Source organism: Mercenaria mercenaria, chromosome 18, assembly GCF_021730395.1.
Source record: "Mercenaria mercenaria strain notata chromosome 18, MADL_Memer_1, whole genome shotgun sequence".
NCBI classification, from domain to species: Eukaryota; Metazoa; Mollusca; class Bivalvia; order Venerida; family Veneridae; genus Mercenaria; species Mercenaria mercenaria.
This window is the reverse complement of record NC_069378.1, coordinates 21,209,543-21,235,894: the sequence shown is the minus strand read 5'-3', so window position 1 is coordinate 21,235,894 and position 26,352 is coordinate 21,209,543. Positions and strand designations below refer to the sequence as shown.

The 26,352-nt window shown below is 36.6% G+C and overlaps 1 protein-coding gene across 3 annotated transcripts in view; it reads right to left on the bottom strand.

Moving 5' to 3' along the window:
* The window catches only part of LOC123537870 (armadillo repeat-containing protein 8-like), a 57,808-nt gene that overhangs the window by 5,110 nt on the left and 26,346 nt on the right, over positions 1-26,352 (bottom strand). For all 3 annotated transcript variants that reach the window (XM_053529952.1, XM_045321757.2, XM_045321755.2), the window contains exons 11-16: positions 22,860-23,024; positions 21,167-21,253; positions 20,404-20,496; positions 19,629-19,778; positions 5,112-5,207; positions 3,682-3,777 (exon numbers count right to left, since the gene is read on the bottom strand). In XM_053529952.1, the coding sequence (XP_053385927.1) occupies positions 3,682-3,777; positions 5,112-5,207; positions 19,629-19,778; positions 20,404-20,496; positions 21,167-21,253; positions 22,860-23,024 (687 nt within the window). The remainder of the gene's footprint in view (positions 1-3,681; positions 3,778-5,111; positions 5,208-19,628; positions 19,779-20,403; positions 20,497-21,166; positions 21,254-22,859; positions 23,025-26,352) is intronic.

The following is a 26,352-nucleotide window of genomic DNA, read 5'->3' as shown; positions in this document are numbered from 1 at the left end:
AACATATTACTGTACTTAACCTCGCTTATTGCTGAGAATACATTTTTACATCTGCCTGATTGTTATAGCATCTGGTAATCTGCTCCTGTGTGCATATTCTGGCAATAGTTTTTTAACACCTTGATGGGGGATATCCTTATCAGAAAAACAAGAGATCACAGAGTGATCTTGGCGCCCACCAATGTGCCATTTTTGAGTGTTCCAAATTTCAAGACTTACTGACTAGCTCAAGGTCAAATTTCATTTCCGTACACAACACAAATCTATGCAAGTGGTCCAAATTTGAAGGCTGTAGCTTGATAAATGTAAAAGTAGGTCACTAGGTCAAAATCCAGGTCAAATTTTACTCCGAAATACAAAACTATGCATGTGGTCCAAATTTGAAGCCTGTACCTTCAAAAATGTGAAAGTAGGTCACTAGGTCAATGTAAAGGTCAAAGTTTGTTTCGGTACACAAAACTATGCATGTGGTCCAAATCTGAAGGCTGTAGCTTGAGAAATGTAAAAGTAGGTCACTAGGTCAAAATCAAGGTCAAATTTTATTTCGGAATACGAAACTATGCATGTGGTCCAAATTTGAAGCCTGTACCTTAAAAATGTGAAAGTAGGTCACTAGGTCAATGTAAAGGTCAAAGGTCATTTCAGTACACAAAACTATGCAAGTGGTCCAAATTTGAAGGCTGTAGCTTGAGAAATGTAAAAGTAGGTCACTAGGTCAAAATCAAGGTCAAATTTTATTTCAGAATACAAAACTATGCATGTGGTCCAAATTTGAAGCCTGTACCTTCAAAAATGTGAAAGTAGGTCACTAGGTCAATGTCAAGGTCAAAGTTTTTTTCGGTACACAAAACTATGCATGTAGTCCAAATTTGAAGGCTGTAGCTTGAGAAATGTGAAAGTAGGTCACTAGGTCAAAATCAATGTCAAATTTCATTTTGAAACACGAAACTATGCATATGGTCCAAATTTGATGCCTGTACCTTCAAAAATGTGAAAGTAGGTCACTAGGTCAAAATAAAGGTCAAAGTTTTTTCCAGTGCACAAAATTATGCATGTGGTCCAAATTTGAAGGCTGTAGCTACAGAAATGTGAAAGTAGGTCACTAGGTCAAAATCAAGGTCAACTCATGTCAAGGTTCATCTTGCCACTCAAAAATATACATGTGGTCCAAGTTTGAATGTTGTAGTTACTGACAAGAACATTTTAAAAGCTTTTCCCTATATAAGTCTATATGAACCATGTGACCCCCGGGGCGGGGCCATATTTAACCCTAGGAGGATAATTTGAACAAACTTGGTAGAGAACCACTAGATGATGCTACATTACAAGTATCAAAGCCCTAGGCTTTGTGGTTCGGACAAGAAGATTTTCAAAGTTTTTCCCTATATAAGTCTATGTAAACCATATGACCCCCAGGGCAGGGCCATATTTGACCCTAGGGGTATAATTTGAACAATCTTAGTTGAAGACCACTAGATGATGTCACATACAAAATATCAAAGCCCTAGGCCCTGTGGTTTTGGACAAGAGGTTATTCAAAGTTTTTCCCTATATAAGTCTATATAAACCATGTGACCCCCAGGGCGGGGCCATATTTGACCCCAGAGAAATAATTTGAATCATCTTGGTAGAGGACCACTAGATGATGCTTCATACCAAATATCAAAGCCCTAGGCTCTGTGGTTTTGGACAAGAAGGTTTTCAAACTTTTTCCCTATATAAATCTATATAAATTATAGAAATAAACAAAGGGCCATAACTCACTCATAAATTGTTGAACCAGTCTGATTTTCAGGGGGACACAACTAGGGTACCAATACATCATTCTGACAAAGTTTGGTCAAAATCCCCCCAGTAGTTTCTGAGGAGATGCGATAACGAGAAATTGTTAACGGACGGACGGACGGACGGACGGAATGACGGACGGACGGACCACGGACGCAGAGTGATTTTAATAGCCCACCATCATCATGATGGTGGGCTAAAAATGGGAAAAAAAGAATGCCAAGAATGTGTGCACTGGAAATTGCATAAGTGTTTTTGCACACAAGTCTTTTGTACTGCCATAAATCAATGTCAATCATTCCTACCACAGTACTATAACAAACATTTGAGCCGTGCCATGAGAAAATCAACATAGTGGGTTTGCGACCAGCATGGATCCAGACCAGCCTGCGCATCCACGCAGTCTGGTCAGGCTCCCTGCTGTTCGCTTTTAAAGCCTATTGGAATTGAAGAAACTGTTAGCGAACAGCATGGAACCTGACCAGACTGCGCGGATGCGCAGCCTGGTCTGGATCCATGCTGGTCGCACACCCACTATGTTGGTTTTCTCATGGCACGGCTCATTTATCATTATAGGTGGAATAATCACTGAACAAGCATTTATTTTTCTATCAATTTTGTTTGAAAAGAAAGACTGATATCAATCTATTTAAATATAAACTAGAGCTATCACTATAGGTGATTAATACCCACAGAGGCCACACTGATACTGGGAATGTAAAACATGACAATGAACTTTGACCTTAAAGTGTGACCTTGACCTTGGACTAGTGACATGAAGTTATTCAAAGGAAATTAACATTCTGCTGAAGGGGCCATAACTCCAACAAATGTTTATTAATTGCAACTGAAATCGAACTGAGCTTGCACTTTATTACCAAGTACTTGTCAATGGACAATAAAGTAAATCCTTTCATCTTTTCAAGAGTTATCAAAAGGAGAACCTAATTCAAAGTAAAATAGGGACCATAACTCTATCAAAAACTGATGGATTGTAACCTAAATCAAACTTTACCTGTATTTCATAACCAATCACCTCGTAAAACAAAACTCAATTCAATCAATTCATCCTTTCAAGAGAGATTAAATAAACATCAATATTTTGCTGAATTTTAAGTAACAAGCAAATTTAGTGAATTTATATCCCCCACGGAATAAGTTGTTTTGTGAATGACGGAATTATATATTGAACAATATTTAATTTCCTGATATACACAAGTTATGTACTAAAGGACCATGCAATTATTTGTTGCTTCCAATTTTCTTACAAAATCAGGGGGAGAAGTTCTATATTTGTGTAAAACTTAATGAAGATCCATCAATAGGTTATTTAGATAAAGTCAAAAATTCCATTTTTTTATCACATCAAGGGAAAAACTCTGCTTTTACTAGGTCAAGTAGGATAAGAGTAAATGTGAGCAAAGGCCACGTGCTAACTAATGATTGTATAAAGTTTGGTGATTCTACCTTAAATACTTCTTTAATTTCAGATGGACAGATGCATGGAGACAGATAAATGGACAACACCAAAACAATATCCCTCCACCTTTGGCAGAGGATAAAAAGGGGCCATAACTCTGGCAAATATAGGTGGATTGTATTGTAAAGCACCCTCGACCTGGATATTATAATACATGTGTACAAAAAATGAACTCAGTCCAACAATCCTTTCAGAAGTCATCACAGGTGCACAGACGCATGCATGAACAGACAGACTTACCAACATGGTGACTCCAGCATACCCACTCCTAAACTTTGTCTATGGCGATATAATGACAACACTTCTAAATAGTGAGACAAGAATTAATCTATTCCAAGTCCATATTATTTCTGTAGAATGGATAGCCCTTATGCTAACTGTCAGTAAATTAACATTAAAAATTGAAATATAATTACCATGTAGTTCATAAGTTTCTTAAGGACATCTTCATTTCCCATAATATACTCCTTGGCTTGGTCCCCGTCAGCTACATTAGCTAGTATACATAGTGTCTGAAAAAAATCATAATCTATTGCAAAGAAATATATTTAACTAGAAGGTATTTCAGTCTCCCCTCTATGTATTCATAAGGATAGAAGAGGAAATCTGTCCAGCAGTTTGACATGTAAAAGCCAGACAAGATTTTTCTATTTTTAGCTCTGGTGGCATTTTTTGTGCTGCAAAGCAGAATGTGCTGGCAATATGCACAACAGGGTTTTGGTACTGATCACTCCTGTGAAGTTTTGTTGAAATCCAGCCAACAGTTTGACCTGTGAAAGCTGGACAAGATTTTTCTACCTTTAGCTCTGGCAGCCATTTTGTGCAGTGAAGTGGAACGTGTCGGTGATATGCACAGCTAGGCTTGATACTGATCACTCCTGTGAAGTTTTGCCGAAATCTGTCAAGCCATTTGACCTGTGAAAGCCGTACATACTTTTAGCTCTGTGGCCATCTTGTGCAGCAAAGTGGAACGTGCCAGCGAAATGCACAACTAGGGTTGGTACTGATCACTCATTTGAATTTTTTTTAATCTGAGCCGCAGTTGCCGGATAAGATTTTTCTATTTTTAGCTCTTGTGGCCATTTTATAAAGCGAAGTGGAACATGCCAGTGAAATGTACAACTAGGCTTTGTGCTGGTCAAACCTGTGAAGTATTGTCAAAATCCCGCCAGCAGTTTGACCTGTGAAAGCTGGACAAGCTTTATGTGGAAGAATGGACTGACAGACGTGAAGGCAAAAACAATATGTCTCCCCTGCCTGTGACTTGAAACTAAGTTGAAATCTGGAACTTAAAATGAAAATTTAAGGTTATGAAGTGATGCAAATATTTGAATAAGTATGTCCAGATAAACAAGAGTACAGCCTAAAAGTGCCAATGTTCATCTGTAAGTGCTAAACATTAGGTAATATGCAAGACAGAGTTACAGTTCTTGACATCAGGCAATATGCAAGACAGAGTTACAGCTCTTGACATAAGGCAATATGCAAGACAGAGTTACAGTTCTTGACATTAGGCAATATGCAAGACAGAGTTACAGTTCTTGACATCAGGCAATATGCAAGACAGAGTTACAGTTCTTGACATCAGGCAATATGCAAGACAGAATTACAGTTCTTGACATCAGGCAATATGCAAGACAGAGTTACAGTTCTTGACATCAGGCACTATGCAGGACAGAGTTACAGTTCTTGACAGGCAATATGCAATACAGAGTTACAGCTCTTGACCTACATACTTATCTAATGATGATAAAGCAGTGAAAATAAGTTTCTAGGCTATAGTTCTTATAGTATTTAAGATAAGAATTTCCAAAATATAAATATTCTAACCACAAAATGGTTGTACCTGTTCCTTGACCTGTGGTGGGTGATCTCCCTCTAGAATAAAGATAACTGCCTGCATAATCTGATTTCCATACATGTTCATAATGTTGTCTATATGCTGAAATACAGAATACAACGCCCTTATAATGTTGTTTACATGCTGAAATAAAGAACACAACATCATTGTAATGTTGCCTTATTCTCGGTGCTTCCGAGGGATCTACTTTCCAGAATTTATTTACTTCACAACAGCGGGTGTTAAGTGCTGTGTGGCGGCCGTAAAAAGTCGCCCCAACTTCACCTCAGTGTTGTTATATTTTCTGGTCCTTCGGGATCATTGATTTCAACTCATTTAAATTTATTTCAACTAATTTAAAGTTGAAGATTGAATACTGCTTAAGCCGGTGCAAGGGGGCGTGAGCTGTGTTGCATTTTCCATTACTGCTCACGAACGGACTCAATCAAACCGAGTCTGCAATTTTCACTGTTTGCCTTCTTCCCGGTGCTTCCGAGGGATCTACTTTCCAGATTTTATTCTATCTGTTTAAAGAAAGAAACACAACATCCTCATAATGTTGTCTATACAAGGGGTGTTCAATAAACACCCGGAAAAGTGCTCTCATGTTTCATGTTACTCATGTATCATCAAAAATAAATGAAACTGCTATATAATGTAGGCTAAGGAATATCAGTTGATATGTCGAAATAATACTGTCTTTGGATAAATAACAAGTAGATGCGAGTTAGTATGGCAACGTCATGTGACGTCATCTGGCGAAATTTGTCTCTTGTCTATTTTACATGTGCTAAAACATTACTTTGCAGTTCAGTATCCAATTTCTTCGACAGAAATATCATATGCACAGTATTTAATTATTCTAAGAAGATGTAAAAATATGCATTTAACTGTGTGTGATATGACAGCGCCATAATGATGTTGGGCCGCTTTTGAGGTAGTAATGTTGCCTAGGAGACTACAAATAAATACTGTGCGTGTTCTGAAATCAGTAATTTAGATATCTGCATTTAATATGTTCATATCCATCATATTTTCAAATTTTAGCAAAAAAGAGACCAACTAGAAAATGCTTTTGTAAAAAAGCACATGTCTCCCCCAATGCAAAGTCCTATAGGCAAGAAGTCAATAGGGGTCAGGAGCGAAAGTCAAAGAGACACTGATGGTTGGCTGCAACAGGGATCATCTACTTGGCATGTCCAGTCATCCCGCTAAATTTCAACACTCGTGACCTAGTGGTTCTCAAGTCACTGTTCAGGCTCCTGTGACCTTGACCTTTGATCAAGTGACCTCAAAATAAATAGGGGTCATCTACTCTGCATGTCCAATCATCTTATTAAGTTTCAACATTGTAGGTCAAGTGGTTCTCAAGTTATTTCCAAAAAATGATTTTACATGAACAGGCCACTGTGACCTTGACCTTTAATAGACTGACCCCAAAATCAATAGGGGTCATCTACTCTGCATGTTCAATCGTCCTATGAAGTTTCAACATTCTGGGTCAAGTGGTTCTCAAGTTATTGATTGGAACTGGTTATCAATGTTCAGGCCACTGTGACCTTGACCTTTAACGGAGTGACCCAAAAACAATAAGGGTCATTTACTCTGCATGAACAATCATCCTATGAAGTTTCAACATTCTGGGTCGAGAGGTTCTCAAGTTATTGACTGGAAATGGTTTTCAATGTTCAGGCCCCTGTGGCCTTGACCTTTAACAGAGTGACCCTAAAATTGTTAGGGTTCATCTACTCTGCACGACCAATCATCCTACGAAGTTTCATCATTCTGGGTCAAGTGGTTCTCAAGTTACTGACCGGAAATGGTTTTCAATGTTAGGGCCCCTGTGACCTTGACCTTTCACAGAGTGACCCCAAAATCGTTAGGGGTCATCTACTTTTTATGACCAATCATCTTATTAAGTTTCAACATTCTGGGTCAAGTGGTTCTCAAGTTACTGACCGGAAATGGTTTTCAATGTTCAGGCCCCTGTGACCTTGACCTTTAATGGAGTGACCCCAAAATCGATAGGGGTCATCTACTTTGCATGTACAATCATCCTATGAAGTTTCAACATTCTGGGTCAAGCGGTTCTCTAGTTATTGATCAGAAATGGTTTTCAATGTTCAGGCCCCTGTGAGCTTGACCTTTGACGGAGTGACCCCAAAATCCATAGGGATCATCTACTCTTCATGACCAATCATCCTATGAAGTTTCAACATTCTGGGTCAAGTGGTTCTCTAGTTATTGATCGGAAATGGTTTTCAATGTTCAGGCCCCTGTGACCTTGACCTTTGATGGAGTGACCCCAAAAACAATAGGGGTCGTCTACTCCAGCAGCCCTACAACCCTATCAAGTTTGAAGGTTCTAGGTCAAACGGTTCTCCAGTTATTGCTCGGAAATGAAGTGTGACGTACGGACGGACGGATGGACGGACAGGGCAAAAACAATATGTCTCCCCCATCTCCTGGGGGAGACATAAAAATAAAGAAATGGGAGCACATACACAAGTCATACAATTTTTAAAAAAAAAAATGACATGGTAAAAGTTGTTTAACAAGAGCTGTTCGTAAGACAGCTTGCTCCACTATTCGGCGATTTGACAGTAAAATGAATATATGTCTCAATAAGAGACCTCTACTTTAAAAGGAAGATACACCAAGAGGCATAATTCTGTCGTTATTGGGATTGTTACCACACATGCAGATGATGATGGTAAAAATATATTTTAAGTTTCAAGTCATAACCTTATATAGTATCAAAGTTATGTCCAGAAAACGAAGATTGTCAAAAAAATTTAAGTATGAAAGGGGCATAATTTGGTCAAATATACAAATCAAGAGTTATGGGGATTGTTACCACTCATGCAGATAATGATGATACAGATACATTCCAAGTTTCAAGTCTTTATCTTATATTGTACTAAAGTAACATCAAGAAAGCAAAGATTGCCAAAAAATTTTAAGTATGAAAGGGGCATAATTCTGTCAAAAATACAATTAGAGTTATGAGGATTGTAACACACATTATAAAGAAATATTTTTAATTTCAAGTCATTATCTTTTAAAGAAACAAAGATATGTCTATAAACAAAGCTTTAAAAACTTTTGACCTGCACATACTTTGTTTGTATGCTGGACAATGTTTATGTGAACTTGCGGTAAGATATAAGCAACAGCAACAAAGATAAGGCAGAAAAGCAAATGTTGCTGAAAATAACCCAAGTATAACACCTTGATGACCTTGACCTTGGGTATTCTGGGCCCAGCCTCTGCACATACTTTGTTTGCATGCTGGACAATGTTAATGCGAAGTTACAGTAAGATATGAGCAATAGTAACAAAGATATTACAGAAAAACAAAGGTTGCCAAAAAACTTAAACCTTAAAAATACTTAAGTATAACTCCTGGTGACCTTGACCTTTGGTATAATGGGCCCAGCCCCTGCACATATTTTGTTTGCATGCTGGACAATGTTTATGTGAAGTTACAGTAAGATATAAGCAATAGCAACAAAGATATGACACAACAAGAGGACACTGAAGGCCCTGTATCGCTCACCTGACCTACTGACCTGAAGATAATCAAGATCAACATTCTGACCAAGTTTCATTAAGATATGGTCATAATTGTAGCCTCTAAAGTGTTAACTAGCTTTTCCTTTGATTTGGCCCGGTGACCTAGTTTTTGACCCCACATGACCCAGATTCAAACTTGACCTTGAGATCATCAAGATTAACATTCTGACCCAAGTTTCATGAAGATACATCATAAATGTGACCTCTACAGTGTTAACAAGCTTTTCCTTTGATTTCACCTGGTGACCTAGTTTTTGACCCCAGATGATACAATATCGAACTCGTTCTAAACTTGACTTAAAGATCATCAAGATTAACATTCTGATTAAGTTTCATGAAGATACAGTCATAAATGTGGCCTCTAGAGTGTTAACAAGCTTTTCCTTTGATTTGACCTAGTGACCTAGTTTTTTACCAAACCTAACCCAGATTTGAACTTGACCTATAGATCGTCAAGATTAACATTCTGTCCAAGTTTCATTAAGATATGGTCATAAATGTGGCCTCTTTGAGTGTTAACTAGCTTTTCCTTTGATTTGACCTGGTGACCTAGTTTTTGACCCTACATGATCCAGATTCAAACTGGACCTTGAGATCATCAAAATTAACACTCTGACTAAGTTTCATGAAGATATAGTCATAAATGTGACCTCTACAATGTTAACAAGCTTTTCCTTTGATTTCACCTGGTGACCTAGTTTTTGACCCTAGATGACCCAATATCAAGCTTGTCCAAGATTTTATTGAGGGTAACTTTCTGACCAAGTTTCATTCAGATTGGGCCAAAATTGTGACCTCTAGAGTGTTAACAAGTTTTTCCTTTGATCTGACCAGGTGACCTAGTTTTGACCCCAGATGACCCAATATCAAATTCATCCAAGATTTTATTGAGGATAACATTCTGACCAAGTTTCATTAAGATTGGGCCAAAATTGTGACCTCTGGAGTGTTAACATGCTTTTCCTTTGATTTGACCTGGTGACCTAGTTTTTGACCTCAGATGACCCAATATCAAACTCGTTCAAGATTTTATTATTGAGGATAACATTCTGACCAAGTTTCATTAAGATTAGGTCAAAATTGTGACTTCTAGAGTGTTTACAGTCAAATTGTTGACGACAGACGGACGGACTACAGATGGACGACAGACACAGGGCGTTCACAAAAGCTCACCTTGACAGCTAAAAAGGTTGCTGAAAAACTTTAACCTTAAAAATAACCTAAGTATAACATCTTGGTGACCTTGACCTTGGGTATAATGGGCCCAGCCCCTGCGTATACTTTGTTTGTATGCTGGACAATGTTTATGTGAAGTTACAGAAAGATATAAGCGATAGTAACAAAGATATGACAGAAAAACAAAGGGTGCCGAAAAACCTTTAACCAAGAAAGCTCACACCGACGCCAACGTCGACGCTGACGCCGGGGTGAGTAGAATAGCCCCCTTGTTCTCCGAATTGTGGAGCTAAAAATGTTAAATTTAGGGCTGTATCAAGTTACTGCAATGTTTTAAACATTACTATTACAGGTCTACTACCTTAAATAACACAAAACAAATAAAGATTGCTATACACTCAGTGTTCTCTATATGCTGAAAAAGTAAATAATATGCCTAAAATAGTAAATATTATGCCTAAAACAAGAGCTGTCGGAGGACAGCAACGCTCGACTATTCAACAGCCTTGTCAATTGAATGAATACAAAAGTCAATAAAAAGGGGCATAATTTTGTAAAAATGGGAAAAAGGGTTATGGAACCTTCACAGAGCTTATCAGCTCATAAAGTGAACATGTGTGTTAAGTTTCAATCCTTTCCCATAAGTGGATACTGAAATACCAGCTTACATACAAAAACTTAACCAAAAACTGCTTAGTCGAAAAAGGGGCATAATTTTGAAAAAATTTCAAAGTAGAGTTATGGCACCTACACAGTGCATGTCAGATCATGACAGTGAACAAGTGTGTGAAGTTTCAATCCATTCCCATTAGTGGGTACTGAGATACCAGCTTACAAACAAAACCTTAACCAAGAATTTCTAAGTCGAAAAAGGGGCATAATTTTGACAAAAATGCAAAGTAGAGTTATGGAAGGGGACATTATTTTGTAAAAAAGCAAAATAGAGTTATGGAACCTGTCCAATGTAGGTCAGTTTATCACAGTGAATAAGTGTGTGAAGTTTCAATCCATTCCCACAAGTGGTTACTGAGATACCAGCTTACATACAAAACCTTAACCAAGAATTTCTAAGTTGAAAAGGGGACATAATTTTGTAAAAATGCAAAATAGAGTTATGGAACCTGTGCAATGTAGGTCAGTTTATCACAGTGAATATGTGTGAAGTTTCAATCCATTCCCACAAGTGGTTACTGAGATACCAGCTTACATACAAAACCTTAACCAAATTGGGACGCCAACGCCGACGCATGGGTGAGTCCAATAGCTCTACTATTCTTTGAATAGTCGAGGTAATGAAATAAGTAGGTATACATAAATGTTGGTTGTTTGCATGTTGTCTATATGTTGATTGTATGCTGGGTTTTAAATAAAATCTAAACAATTTAAATCATATGGCAGGTGCTCCTTTGGACAATTTTTTCCAATACAGGAACGCACTTGGATATAGCCACCAACCTTTTGCAAACCAGCTAGACAGCTTTCGTACGGATCACCCTTCACTTTCAAAAAGCCACCGTTTTACCTGAGAACTGTTGTTTTTTTTATTTTGCAATAATCAGTCTTTTTCTTATTAGACAAGTGCATAAACGACTCATAATTGGCAGTTCTGGTTAATTAGCTCTTTGGAAACTGGTATGTCTTATTATTATGAAAGCCTGACAACATGTAATTTTGTTATCAACCCGGAAGAATAAGTGCATGCAGCAATTTGCTGACATTCTATATTTCAATAAGTAGCGACATACGCAATTTACATCATGGGAGAAAGTACTTCATTATCTTCAGCTTAAAAGCTTTGAAATAGATGTTTGGCTTCAAGTCTCAAGAAATGCCAGCCATAGAAATGATATTGATCGAAGAATTTATATAAGCAAGAAGGTGAATATGGTCCTATATCACTCATCTCAATAGGACAAGCAAGAGGTTAAAGTTGGCCCTAAACCACATCTCTCTGCAAAAACTAACTTCAATCTTCAGTGAATTCCGTGCTTTTTGTTTTAGTTCAAGCAGCTCATTTTGTGCAGTGGGAATGGAGGACACTAAGGCAAAACACCTCTTGCTGATTTTTATTAAATGGACAAAACCCCACTTAGACAAAAACCTCTCCCATTGTTGTTTTTTCTCCAAACATTTACTTATGTAATAATATCAACAGTTAAAGATGTAAATGTTTTAATTTTTTCCTATCAAATATTTGAAAATAATTGAAATAGATTATAATTATTTGTTTCAGTACTGTTAAGGTAGTTCTGCATGTTACGATCGAATTTTTTTTCTACAATGTAGAATTTGATTAAAGTCTGATTTTTCAGAACTTCAGAATATACTAAGAAAATTCAGCAAATAAACAAGAGCACCGCCTTGCGGGTGCTGACGCTCATCTGATTTTTTTTGTGTAATAGAAATATTGTCCTACCCATGATTTTCTAAGTCTAAAAAGGGCCATCATTCTTGCAAAAAGCAGGATAGAGTTATGTTTCTTGATGTACAGTGTCCACTTATGAATGTGAAAAACTGTTGCAAGTTTTAAAGCAATAGCTTTGATAGTTTATGAGAAAAGTTGACTTAAACATAATACTCAACCAAGAAAATGATTTTCTAAGTCCAAAAGGGGCAATAATTATTGCAAAAAGCAGGATGGAGTTATGTTGCTTGCTGTACAGGGTCAGCTTATGATGGTGAACAAGTGTTGCAAGTTTCAAAGCAATAGCTTTGATAGTTTAAGAGAAAAGTTGACCTAAACATAAAACTTAACCAAGAAATCTGATATTTTCTAAGTCCAAAAGGGGCCATAAATCTTGCAAAAAGCAGGACGGAGTTATGTTTCTTGCTATACAGGGTCAACTTATGATGGTGAACAAGTGTTGCAAGTTTTAAAGCAATAGCTTTGATAGTTTAGGATAAAAGCTGACCTAAACATAAAACTTAACCAAGAAAACTGATTTTCTAAGTCCAAAAGGGGCAATAAATCTTGCAAAAAGCAAGATGGAGTTATGTTTCTTGATGTACAGGGTCTGCTTATGATGGTGAACAAGTATTCCAAGTTTCAAAGCAATAGCTTTGATAGTTTAGGAGAAAAGCTGACCTAAACATAAAACTTAACTAAGAAATCTGATATTTTCTAAGTACAAAAGGGGCCATAAATCTTGCAAAAAGCAAGATGGAGTTATGTTTCTTGCTATACAGGGTCAGCTTATGATGGTGAACAAGTATTCCAAGTTTCAAAGCAATAGCTTTGATAGTTTAGGAGAAAAGCTGACCTAAACATAAAACTTAACCAGGCAACGCCGACGCCGACGCCGATGCCGACAACCGCTCAAGTGATGACAATAACTCATCATTTTTTTTCAAAAAATCAGATGAGCTAAAAAGATAGGGTCGTGTGCTTGATTTTTTGCTAGACTGATTTGAAAACTTTCGACCTCATGCAAGTTTTGTAATGGAAGTCTATGGGAAAATCGCAACTTTCATAACATTTTCGCGAATAGAATTTTTTCTACAATGTAGATTTTAATGAAACTTCTCACAGTTGTAAATAAATATATGGCCTATAATATGGTGAAATAAAATGTATAGGTCTGTGTGCTTATTTTTGAGATATTTGGCTATGATTAAAGTGAACCGCCTATTTTAAGCTAATTTTAAGACATTTTTTGAGTTATGTAAGTGTCAGATGTTTTGATATCATATTTTAACTTTATAAAGATAGTAACAGTGCCATTTTAATAAATGTACTCACTGGTTGCCATTAATTCATAAAATGATTTTCGATTCCGTACGCCGAATCCAGGTATTATTCTACGTTTTCCGGATAAATAACGTTACGCCATTACTTCCGGTTTATCAAACGTGCAGAACTACCTTAAAGCAGAAATTTTCTTGAGGATTTAATTTTCGCTATATTAGCGAGGTCCTACATCTTCCGAAAATTAATTCTTGCATAAATATTTACCATTAGCATAATTCAAATTCAAGTAGGATACCATTTTTATAATTTTGCGAATATTCAACCTCGCGAACATACTCAAAATTTCAACTTCGCGAAATTTTGACCCAGCGAAATTATGTGCTTTTACGGTACTGCAGAGAGAATTTAATAAGAGCTGTCAGTGGACAGCGCGTTCGACTATTCTCAGTGCTTGATAGTATAATATAAGCAATGAGTAAAACTTTAACATTACAATAAGCATATTCTAAGTTCGGAAAGGGGCCATAATTCAGTCAAAATGCTTAATAAAGTTGCCTCCTTCTTTTTACAGACTGGGGTCATGATGGTAAACAAGTATTCAAAATATCAAAGTAATACCTCAATGGACTTTGAAAATATTTGGAGTGGTACGCAAACTTTAACATTTATTCTAAGTCGAAAAGGGGCCATAATTCAGTCAAAATGCTTGATAGAGTTGCCTCCTCCTTTTTACAGACTGGGGTCATGATGGTAAAAAAGTATGTAAAATATCAAAGCAATATCTCAATAGACTTTGAAAATATTTGGGGTGGTACGCAAACTTTAACATTTATTCTAAGTCGAAAAGGGGCCATAACTCAGTCAAAATGCTTGATAGAGTTGCCTCCTCCTTTTTACAGACTGGGGTCATGAAGGTAAACAAGTATGCAAAATATCAAAGCAATATCTCAATGGACTTTGAAAATATTTGGGGTGGTACGCAAACTTTAACATTTGTGTGACGCTCACGCTGACGCCGGGGCGAGTAGGATAGCTCCCCTATTCTTCGAATAGTCGAGCTAAAAAGTCTTCGAATAGTCGAGCTAAAAAGTCTTATGATTTTCACTTATCTTTGTAAATTCTTTATTCTCACATAGCTGGTTTGATTGACAGTTAAACAAGAAGAAAGGAAAGCTCTATAATTAATTATATTCTGTGATAAACAACGGTTTACACACAGCTAGACTGGTAAAAAGTATTATAACGTCAAACTGCTGCATCACATCCAGTTTATTTATACTTGGATAAATGAAGCTCAGCAAAACATTTATCAAAATATTTCAATGACCATGTTAGAATGGAAACAATCAAGATCTTCTTGTGATTTGTTGTTTAATTTACCATGGTTTGTCTTTAATACCTTTTCTGGCAATGGGCTCTGTGAAGTGAAATTAGTTGTCTAGTCTACTGTTGGAAATTAAATAGTTATTACATGAAATGAGATGCTGAAGTGCCTGATGAGGATTTGAGTGTTTTATAGCCAACTATGTTGTGCAAATGGATCCTTCAAATGCTTTACTTCAAATGCTTTATGCCAGCTTTTCCAAAATTTTCAAATGCTTTGCTTCAAATGTTTATGCCAGTTTTTCCCAAATTTTTAAAAAGCTTTGCTTTGATGCTGGTGCAGGCTTTTCTCAAATTTTTAATTGCTTTTACTTCAAATGCTTTATGCAGGCTTTTCCCAATTTTTCAAAAGCTTTGCTTCAAATGCTTTGTGCAGGTTTTTCCCAATTTTCAAAAGCTTTACTTCAAATGCTTTGTACAGGGTTTTCCCAATTTTCAAATGCTTTATGCAGGCTTTTCAAATACATTTGCTTCAAATGATTTGTGCTGGCTTTTCCCAATTTTTCAAACACTTTGTTTTTGTGCTGACTTTTCCCAGTATTGCATCACAATTTTTAAAACAAGATGTCAAAAACAACTTTAGTGGACCAGGAAATAAATGCTTCAGACACCTAAAGAAATGTGGAACAGCTATATTTCTCTACTGATAATTAAATCAAGTTAGGATAGCCTATTTCGGTGTTACCTTTGGATAACTTAATTGGGTAATGAATTTGATAACATTAAACAGTTATACCCCTGACTGTTTAAGGAGGCGATGAACAATTTTCAGCTGTCAGTGTTAAATTGGCCAGGGTCAAATTTAATAATAAGAGGCAACTGATGGATTGAAGTGCATATTTGTATCTTAAAATGAGCCGTGCCATGAGAAAACCAACATAGTGGGTATGCGACCAGCATGGATCCAGACCAGCCTGCGCATCCGCGCAGTCTGGTCAGGCTCCATGCTGTTCGCTTTTAAAGCCTATTGGAATTGGAGAAACTATTAGCGAACAGCATGGATCCTGACCAGACTGCGCGGATGCGCAGGCTGGTCTGGATCCATGCTGGTCGCAAACCCACTATGTTGGTTTTCTCATGGCACGGCTCAAATAATAATTATTGCTAGAATTGAAGTGCATATTTGTATCTTAAAATGAGCCGTGCCATGAGAAAACCAACATAGTGGGTATGCGACCAGCATGGATCCAGACCAGCCTGCGCATCCGCGCAGTCTGGTCAGGCTCCATGCTGTTCGCTTTTAAAGCCTATTGGAATTGGAGAAACTATTAGCGAACAGCATGGATCCTGACCAGACTGCGCGGATGCGCAGGCTGGTCTGGATCCATGCTGGTCGCAAACCCACTATGTTGGTTTTCTCATGGCACGGCTCAAATAATAATTATTGCTAGAATTGAAGTTTCAGTGGCAAGTATTAAGTTTCAGTTATTAAGTGAAAATTAGTGGAGTAGCTATGAGTTTTAAATATTGACATAGTGACATGCCTTTGTTAAGCTAATTTATAGTGAAGCTGCCATTTTGACAGGGGCCTCATGAAAATTGAATTAAGTGAAAAAAAAATGGTACGGACTGCACAATATATTTGAGCTTTTTTTCCAGATTTTACAGTGTTACTGGAGTAAGAGACAGTGCAGCAGTTGGTGCTATCATTTGCACGAGATTTTCTGCAGTGATTTGAAAATTGGCAAATTTAGCTTTTTTTGTCATCAGATTTCATGGACGGGACAGCACAAAATTCAGGGCTTGTAAACTTAACACTAAATGTTAGACATGTATTGCAGATGGTTTGTAATGATACACATACAGTCATGTTAATATTGCAATATTTGTATTTCAGGTGTGTGGTTACAGACTTTGGTGTGAGGTTTTGAAAGTCAAGTAGGCGACTGTAGTCCGAAAAGCTCTGAAAACTGTTTAGTGCCTCCTTACCCTGTAATGGTTTTACAATTTACCCAGCTTAACAAATTCTGCTTGTTCAGCATGATTTTAATAAGAAGAAATTCTCAAGTCAAGCAATTGATTTGCAAAAGGCAATCAAATTTCCAATTAGCTCTTCTCGTATCATATTAATAGCTCTGCCATTTATGTAAAAAACATGCTGTTAAAGCAGCATCCCTGCAGATGTATATTAAAGTATGCATTGCCAATATTTTAAAATGGATAGAAGTTTTCATAAATCAGTAAAAACATATAATAACATTTTACTCAGACTCACGGCCCTGTGATCTGTGGGCTGGCTTGAAGTTGTAAAAAAATTTTTTAAATTAATTTCTACATTTGGCATGTTTTCAGATATACATCTGAAAAGGTCTTTACTGACAACACACTCATAAAACTGTTGACCTAGATGTTTTTCTAGCATGTAGAAATTGGTTTATGATTATGATTTATGCATGAAATATTCAAACAATAAAGGAAGTCACTTAAACTGCATTCACTACACAATGTATCATAAAACTGTCATAGATCTTTTAAAAAATTAATATTCAATTAAAGCAACAGACTTGAACTGCTCTCTTCAATTACCTAATGTGACCTTTAAAAGTGCAAATGTGTCTTTTGTGTCATCAAGGAGAAAGTGCAATAGGTTGATTTTGTCTCTCCAGACAATAGGGATTGGTTTTATGATGAAAATATATAAAATGCCTGATGCATACAATATTTCATTCACCGAAACAAAATTTCCTAACTGATGTAAGTTTGAAAATTTTCCCAACTGAATTTGTATCAATGCAATCAAAAACAAGAGCAGCACTGTACACAGCAATATATAGTCATAGTAACCTTGAAGCCTGAGGATTATCAAGGTTTATCAAGATACCGAGCAGGCAAGATATTAGGCTGAAATAGCTTTTGTTCTAACAGTCACTCTGACCTTGACCTTTGTCAAACTGACCTCAAAGTTAATAGGGGTTGGACAATATGTTTATCAAGCTGGAGGATCATAGCTGAAAGCATTCTTAAGTTATTTAGTGAAAACTAAACTGCTACCAGATGGAAAGAATGATGGACAACAGATCACCAACCAGGCTTTATGTTACTGTGTCCTTAACCTTTGACCCCTAAATGGGGGTGATCTAATGACCACATGCAACCATCCTATGAAGCAGAGAACAATATGCCAAAGTGTTATCCAGTAATTAGTTGGAAACCATTTTCAGTTTCAAGGTTACTATGACCTTGACCTTCTGAACCCCAAACAATAGTGGTCATACAATAACCAAAGTCAATCATCCTATTTACTGTGTATTTACTGTGTTCACTGTAGGCAAAAGTACTCTCTAGTTACTTCATTGAAAGCAAATTGTCTACTGATTGACCAGCATGAGCTACAGTCTAATCTGCACTAGCGATCACCTGTATATAGCGTGACATGCTTAGGATCGTCACCACCTGGTTAAACCATTGGAATTCCCGGTATAATAACCCTTTTTATAGCATGATGGTGTCAGTAGAAAAAATCGGCAAAATGCACTGTAACAGTCACTAAATCTCTTATGTGGTAAAATAACAAGGCAAGGTTTACAAAATCACAGGCAGTTTATTATCTAAACAGGTGTGGAATAATGCTCTGATTTGCTTATATTTGAGTAAATCTTTTGTTAGGGACATGCCTAATTTTCACAGAACTGCCACAGATCATAATATTTTTCAGAATGATCACTTTAAAAATATTGTGAAAACATTTCTAAAGCATATTTACCATACAACAGCTGTCATAAAAGGATGTCAAACTTCATACAAAAAGTTATTACTCTTATTTATGAGACAGTATCTATTTCTGAAGATAGTGAAGAGGAAGCCATCATAATTATATTCTGGAACATCAGTTGCATGTGAATTGTGTGTGGTTAATATTGTAACAAAGTATCAGTTTCTAACATTAAATAAACAAAACACCTTAAAGAGCTGTAAACCAATGCTGATATCCTACATCAAAAACCTGGATATAGTGGTCATTTTCTGTCAGTCCCTTTGATGACCACTATAAACAGGTTACACTGCAATTGATATACCCCCACTTCTGTGAAATGAACCCAACCTAATAAGCCCTACAAATACATTCTGAGCAAAAACCAAATTTAGTTACCAGTATTAAAAACAACTTGAAGCTTTGACCTAAAGTTATCCACAAAATAAATATGCACAAGATGCTGTTCTCATCTCCTGAATCTCCTATCTCTGGTAGTAGTTAAAATCTGAGAACTAATTTTTTAAAACACAGACTGGCCTGTTCAAGAACTTCTAACTACCTCCCTTCCATAAGTCATCAGATTTAGTAAGATCCGACTTTGTACAGGCATTACAGGTTTTCTGAATACGGTACAAAAATTCTTCTTTTTGATAAAGCAAACAAACAGCTGCACCATGAGGCATTAATCTATAACCTCTGACTGAAAGCGGGCCACAGTGATGCAGGTGTAGTGTCAAACTCCTGAGGTCACTGGTTCAAATCCTCGCAGAGCAGTCCCCACAACCTCTAACCAAAGACTAGTCAGAAAGACAAGAGGCAGTCATCCAGTGTGTCAAATATAAGATAGGAAGCTGTATTTACAACTGATGTATAGTAGATTGGTTAAAAATAATCCCTGACTTGGAAGTCCAAATCTCTGACTTCTAACTCATAAACATCCCATTTTATGAAAAAAAAAAGCTACAAAAAACAACAACAAAACAAAAAAAAATTGTAAATGACTCACCAGCTTATTAGACAAAAGATTGCGCAATAAACCAAGCGTCTTCATAACAATGTTTGCATCAGGGTCAGAGAGAAGCCTGAATAACTGTTCTGTACCAATGGCTTCAACAACTTGAGATTTCACTTTCTGTTCAACTTGAAATGTCATATTCTGCAACAAGGAAAAACATTTTTTTTTTTTTTAGATTTATCACAATAATCATAACACGTGCGGCAGTCATTAAATTCCTTGAATGTACTTTTTAAAGCAAAACTACCAGACTGTGTCGAACCAGTGAGTTTGGAAAATATTCATAGTTTAAGAGAAATTGTTTCAAACGTTTTTCTACTACAAGCTCTAGTAGTCTCTACATGCAATCAAGTGAAATCATTTAAACAAACTTAAGAGGACCATGCAAGAATGCTACTGGTCAGTATTTGTAATACAGTAGTTTCAGAGATTGTGCTATAGTTTAAATGTTGACGATGGACAATGAATGCCTTAGGAGAGATGTAATGGTCAGCAATTTTTGCGAGTGGTTATCAGTTTTGTACTAAGGTAAAACGTAACAGTATCTGAATGGATATACTATTCAAACCATGTCATATTGCCTCCTGGTTGATTATATTATGTAACAATTATTTCTGTACCTGCAGCAGTAACATAAACACATTACATACATGTATGTGTAAACTGATAATGCATTACCAACAGTGCATATACCTAGTGCTCAAGCATTTGCAAATTTTGATTAATCAAACCCAAGCAGACCCACTAATCAGGCTCACATACTTACCATAAGTCCCCAAATTCCATTTAACCTCAGCCCTGGATCAGGTCTGCTGGTCAGTCCTACTAAAATATTGATAGCTCCACAGTCCAGTATACACTGAAAAATTAAACCAAATTTGGTTTGTAAAAGACATCAGTCACAAATGAAAAATATCAATGAAAAATAGGTGTAGTTTTTCAGTATACAATTCCTGTGACTGTAAACTTTGATTTAATGACTCCATGAACAAAAGGGGTCATCAAATGACTACAGACAATAATGCCTGTAAGTTTAATGGTTGTAGGTCCAAACAGTATCAACTTGTTTATCAGAAACCATTTACTGTCAAATGATAAAAATTGAGGTATCAACTGACAAGAAGGCAATCAGCTTATGAAGTTCAAGAGTTCTACAATCACTCTTCTAAGTCACTACCTCTTCAAATTCTCTTTCTGAATGTGTATTTTCACATTATGGGTGATAATCTGTTAAACTTTGAATTAACTGTATGCAGTAGTGTATCAGAAGTTCAAAGCACAAGATTTTTAGAACACAATGACAGACATGGGTAATTCTTTATCCCCATCCCAACTAACAGCCATTTCAAGGGCAAACAATTACAGACAGACGGTAAAATGTTCCAACACTTTGGTGAGACCTTTGTAATGATATGCATAACTTCATTTTGTTCAAAATGTTAATAAGAAAGCTTTGGAGTTCAAAAGGATTGCAGTTGTGCATGATTTTATCAGGTCAAAAAGTAGAACAAAGCATAAGTTACACATACCTCTTTACTAGGTGAAAATTCTAACAGCAGGTTACATAGTGTTGATGTTGACACCTGTAAAAGCTCTTCTGGTCCTTCCTGAATTATCTGCAGAACACTCATAATATGAATAAATTAAATAAGGCAAAAGATTTTCAGAACAGACAAGAAATTGAAATATATATGGTCATAATTTCATAGTTTTTTTGAAAAAAGGTCAAATTGGTTCTTAGTTACTCAAACAATAAGTTGACACCAATGAGTGATGCAGGATTTGTTTTCTTTTAAAATTTAAATCAAAGATCTGATTGTCATGATGCTAGTTTGATGAACATCTATAAAATATTTCAAGGGAGAAGAAGGTTTAAGAGTTATCTCCCATTTTAGCACTGGCCATCCTTGTACGGTATGGTGCAAAACCTTTGATTAAAACTTTTAAAGAGTTCCAAACAAGGATGCTTCAAACAAAGTTTGGCAACTAACTTCTGTTTCAAGTTGTTACAGACTAAGTTTGGCAACCAACATCTGAGCAAGATTTAAAACCCGCTGCAGTCAGCGGCAAGCAATTTAAAGCTATCAATCTTAATTGCTTGGCTGCGGAGACACCTATGCACAATTTCAGTCTTCTTAAAGTAGGTAACTGCAAATCAATAAACCAAGTTAAACCCATGCCAATCAAGATAATTGAGCCGTGCCATGAGAAAACCAACATAGTGGGTATGCGACCAGCATAGATCCAGACCAGCCTGCGCATCCGCGCAGTCTGGTGAGGATCCATGCTGTTCGCTAATAGTTTCTCCAATTCCAATAGGCTTTAAAAGCGAACAGCATGGATCCTGACCAGACTGCGCGGATGCGCAGGCTGGTCTGGATCCATGCTGGTCGCATTCCCACTATGTTGGTTTTCCCATGGCACGGCTCAATTATGCTCTTTATTTTTGCTTTAAGATATTTGTAATTTGTAAGCGTAAATCTTTCATAAAAAACTTAAGCTGATGAAGCACCATACTCTATTTCACCTGCATCTTCATTAGTTTAGTTCATACTGATTAATATTAGCTCACTGGTGATGGAAGCATAAAACCTACTGTGAAATCATTAATATTCGTGGGGGACTAATTTTCGTGGATTTCGTGGTTGAGTCCATCCACGAAATTTAATCCCAAAGAACAAGTAAAATTCCCATTCGTTTTATGTTTAAAAGTTGAAATCCATGAATTCATATCCCCATGAAATTGTCGATTTGAACAAAACCACGAAATTTCATGCACACGAAATTAAATGATACAGTATTTGAATCACACTCAAGCCCACTTTAATGAACAACCAGGGCTATCTTGTTTTGTTTTTGTTTCGGTCAATTTATATTACACTGACGAAGTTATAGGTCATATGGTAACTGTTCAGCTTCTGATGGTGGAGTATGATTCCAGGTGCCCTTCCATGCAATATTTGGTGTACAGACACAAACCTGGGTAGAACCAGCCAGCTGAATGGTTCTTACACTCTGAGCAACATTTTCAATCCACACTGGTGTGGGGCATGTGATTAGAAATCAGTGACCGTAACCACTCTGCTGCAAAAAAATAGAACCAATTAAGAGTTCAGTAGGGCTTCAAAATCAATGACATCCAGGTTGAGCAGCTAATACCTTAACCTACACACTACCACCTGCTCCCCTTATATTTTTTTAACATTGCACACGAAGTTTTACCTTCATCAGAGGTTTCCAAACGGCATGATCTTGAAACGTTGTTCGCAACAACTGAACAGACCTTGACAAACTGTGTAAACACCGTATAGCTGCGGCTGCCACCTTCATGTCACTACTGTTCAAACCTGCTACCACACAGTCCATCAAATTCTCTGTTTCAATAATCTGAAATCACAGAAGTTATAAAGACTGTTAACATAAATATACATATAAATACAAATTTTTTCAAGAACAACATAAAATTTTGAATGAAGAAATATTCACAAACACACTGACCATAAAGAAAAGTTAACTTAACAAGAATTTGTAACAGAGTTACCAATGTCCTCCGCCTAGGGACATTTCTTACAAATCATATTGCATACCATTACAACATCTTCCAAGTAATAAGGCAATATACTAAAACTGTATATAAATCATAACTATATATCATATAATTCAAGACATTATGAAGTTTGAAAAGGTCTGGAAATCTATAATTGGCGAATGCTTTCAAATGCTAATATCTGTATTTTAAAGATTTAATGTGATTTTATTTTTGAATTGATAACAAAAAATAAATTTAATATAATGAAATATTTCATCATATTAAAAGGAGGTAATTAATAAAGAATTGAAATCCATAACATGGTACTAAAAAAGCTTGTTTTTAAATTACACACCAGAAAAATTAATTCTACTGTTAGTAAAAGCAGAGATGCACAACATACCAACCTAATTTACTGCAACCCTAGAAATACTGCATTTACCAATATATACCATTAAGTTATACATGGGCGGCAGTCACAGCCACAATTAGTAAATATACAATCCATCCATTAACAAGTCAGTCAGTGCAGAGCATTTCAATGATGTCTAGTCTAAAACTCCATATTGTCCAACAAATTTGTGTTCAACACATTGTATTTTGAAACCATTTAATACACAACTTCATGCCTCCCACTGAAACATGAAACGATGCATTGAAAAACTTGTTGCGTTGCATCGAAATATGAAATCATCCGACAAAACATGATACCATAAAGCTCAATGTGAAGCCTTTTAAACCAACATGAGAATGTGCAGTGTTGCATGAAATGATCTATTAGAACTTGATGCTGTCTAGTGCATACTGAAACTGCTTTGTGTAATTCAGAGTGGCGTATAAAAATTTGATGCCATGCAGTCCAATGTGAAAACTTTTAACGCAACATGAGTTCGTGCAGTGTAAAATGGAATGATTCATGAAAACTTGGCACCGGCTAATGCATACTGAAACTGTTTTGTGTAACTTGGAGCGGCATATAAAAATTTGATGCCATGCCGCCATTTGTGAAGTGGTTTAACGAAACATGAGTATGTGCACTGTAAAATGAAATGATTCATTACAACCTGACGCCATCTAATGCATCCTGAAACTGTTTTGTGTAATTCGGAATGATATATAAAAACTTTAGGCCATGAAGCTCATGAAACCGTTCGACACATCATTAGTAAATGTACTGCAAATCGGTAAAAGTTTGAAAATATGAACCTAAGCTTTTCTTATAAAATAAATATTGAAAAAATTTTGGTCTTCTCTATTGTAGATGTAGTTAAACAGGTTGGGCATATCTTCCTATCTGGGTATATAACCTCAATTGGGTGTGTCATGGTTGGGTGTCTTACACCAATCGTGGTAATATAAGAACAACAGAAAAGCATATACCAGCTTACATATAAAAACATAACCAAAAACTGCTAAGTGGAAAAAGGGGAATATTTGGTAAAAAAGCAAAGTAGAGTTCTGGAACCTATGCAATGTAAGTCAGATCATCACAGTGAACAAGTGTGTGAAGCTTTGAATGCATTCCAATTAGTGTGTACTGAGATAGCAACTTACATACAAAAACTTAACCAAAAACTGCTAAGATAAACCGGACATAATTTTGTAACAAGAGGGCCATGAAGGCCCTGTATCGCTCACCTGATCTATTGACCTAAAGATCATCAAGATTAACATTCTGACCAAGTTTCATTAAGATATGGTCATAAATGTGGCCTCTAAAGTGTTAGATAGCTTTTCTTTTTATTTGACCCGGTGACCTAGTTTTTTTACCAGACATGACCCAGATTCGAACTTGACCTAAAGATCACAAAGATTAACATTCTAAGTTTCATGAAGATACAGTCATAAATGTGGCCTCTAGTGTTAACAAGGTTTTCCTTTGATTTGACCTAGTGACCTAGTTTTTGACCCCACCTGGCCCAGATTTAAACTTGACCTACAGATAATCAAGATTAACATTCTGACCAAGTTTCATTAAGATACGGTTATAAATGTGGCCTTTACAGTGTAAACTACCTTTTCCTTTGATTTGACCTGGTGACCTAGTTTTGAACCTACATGACCAAGATTCAAACTTGACCTTGAGATCATCAAGATTAACATTCTGACCAAGTTTCATGAAGATACAGTCATAAACGTGGCCTTTACAGTGTTAACAAGCTTTTCCTTTGATTTGATCTGGTGACCTAGTTTTTGACCCCGGATGACCCAATATCAAACTTGTCCAAGACTTTATTTAAGGTAACATTCTGACCAAGTTTCATTAAGATTTGGCTCAAATTGTGACCGCTAAGGTGTTAACAAGCTTTTCCTTTGATTTGACCTGGTGACCTGGCTTTTGACCCACTGACCCAATATGGAATTCATCCAAGATTTTACTGAGAGTAACATTCTGACCAAGCTTCATTAAAATTGGGCCAAAAATGTGACCTATAGAGTGTTAACAAGCTTTACCTTTGATTTGACCTGGTGACCTAGTTTTTAACCCCAGATGACCCAATATCGAACTCATCCAAGATTTTATTGAGGGTAACATTCTGACCAAGTTTCATTAAGATTGGGCCAAAATTGTGACCTCTAGTATTAACAAGCTTTTCCTTTTATTTGACCTGGTGACCTAGTTTTTGACCCCAGATGACCCAATATCGAACTCGTCCAAGATTTTTCTGAGGGTAACATTCTGACAAAGTTTCATTAAGTTTTGGCCAAAACTGAGACCTATAGGGTGTTAACAGTCAAATTGTTGACGACGGACGACTGACGGATGACGGACACAGGGTGATCACAAAAGCAAAATACCTGTGCAATGTAAGTCAGTTTATCTCAGTGAATAAGTGTGTTAAGTTTCAATCTATCCCCACAAACGGTTACTGAGATACATACAAACAAGAGGGTCATGATGACCCTGAATCGCTCACCTGAGTAATATGAGCCACGTATTTCAAATGGCAAACTGATACTAAAATGTTAAGAAGGTAGGTCAGTAGGTCACATTCATGGTAACTGAAAGTCAGTTTTTGTATCAGTGTGCAAAACTGTACATGTCATCCAAATTTCAAGGCTGTATCTTAAACAAGAGGGCCATGAAGGCCCTGTATCACTCACCTGACCTAAAGATCATCAAGATTAACATTCTGACTAAGTTTCATGAAGATACAGTCATAAATGTGGCCTCTAGAGTGTTCA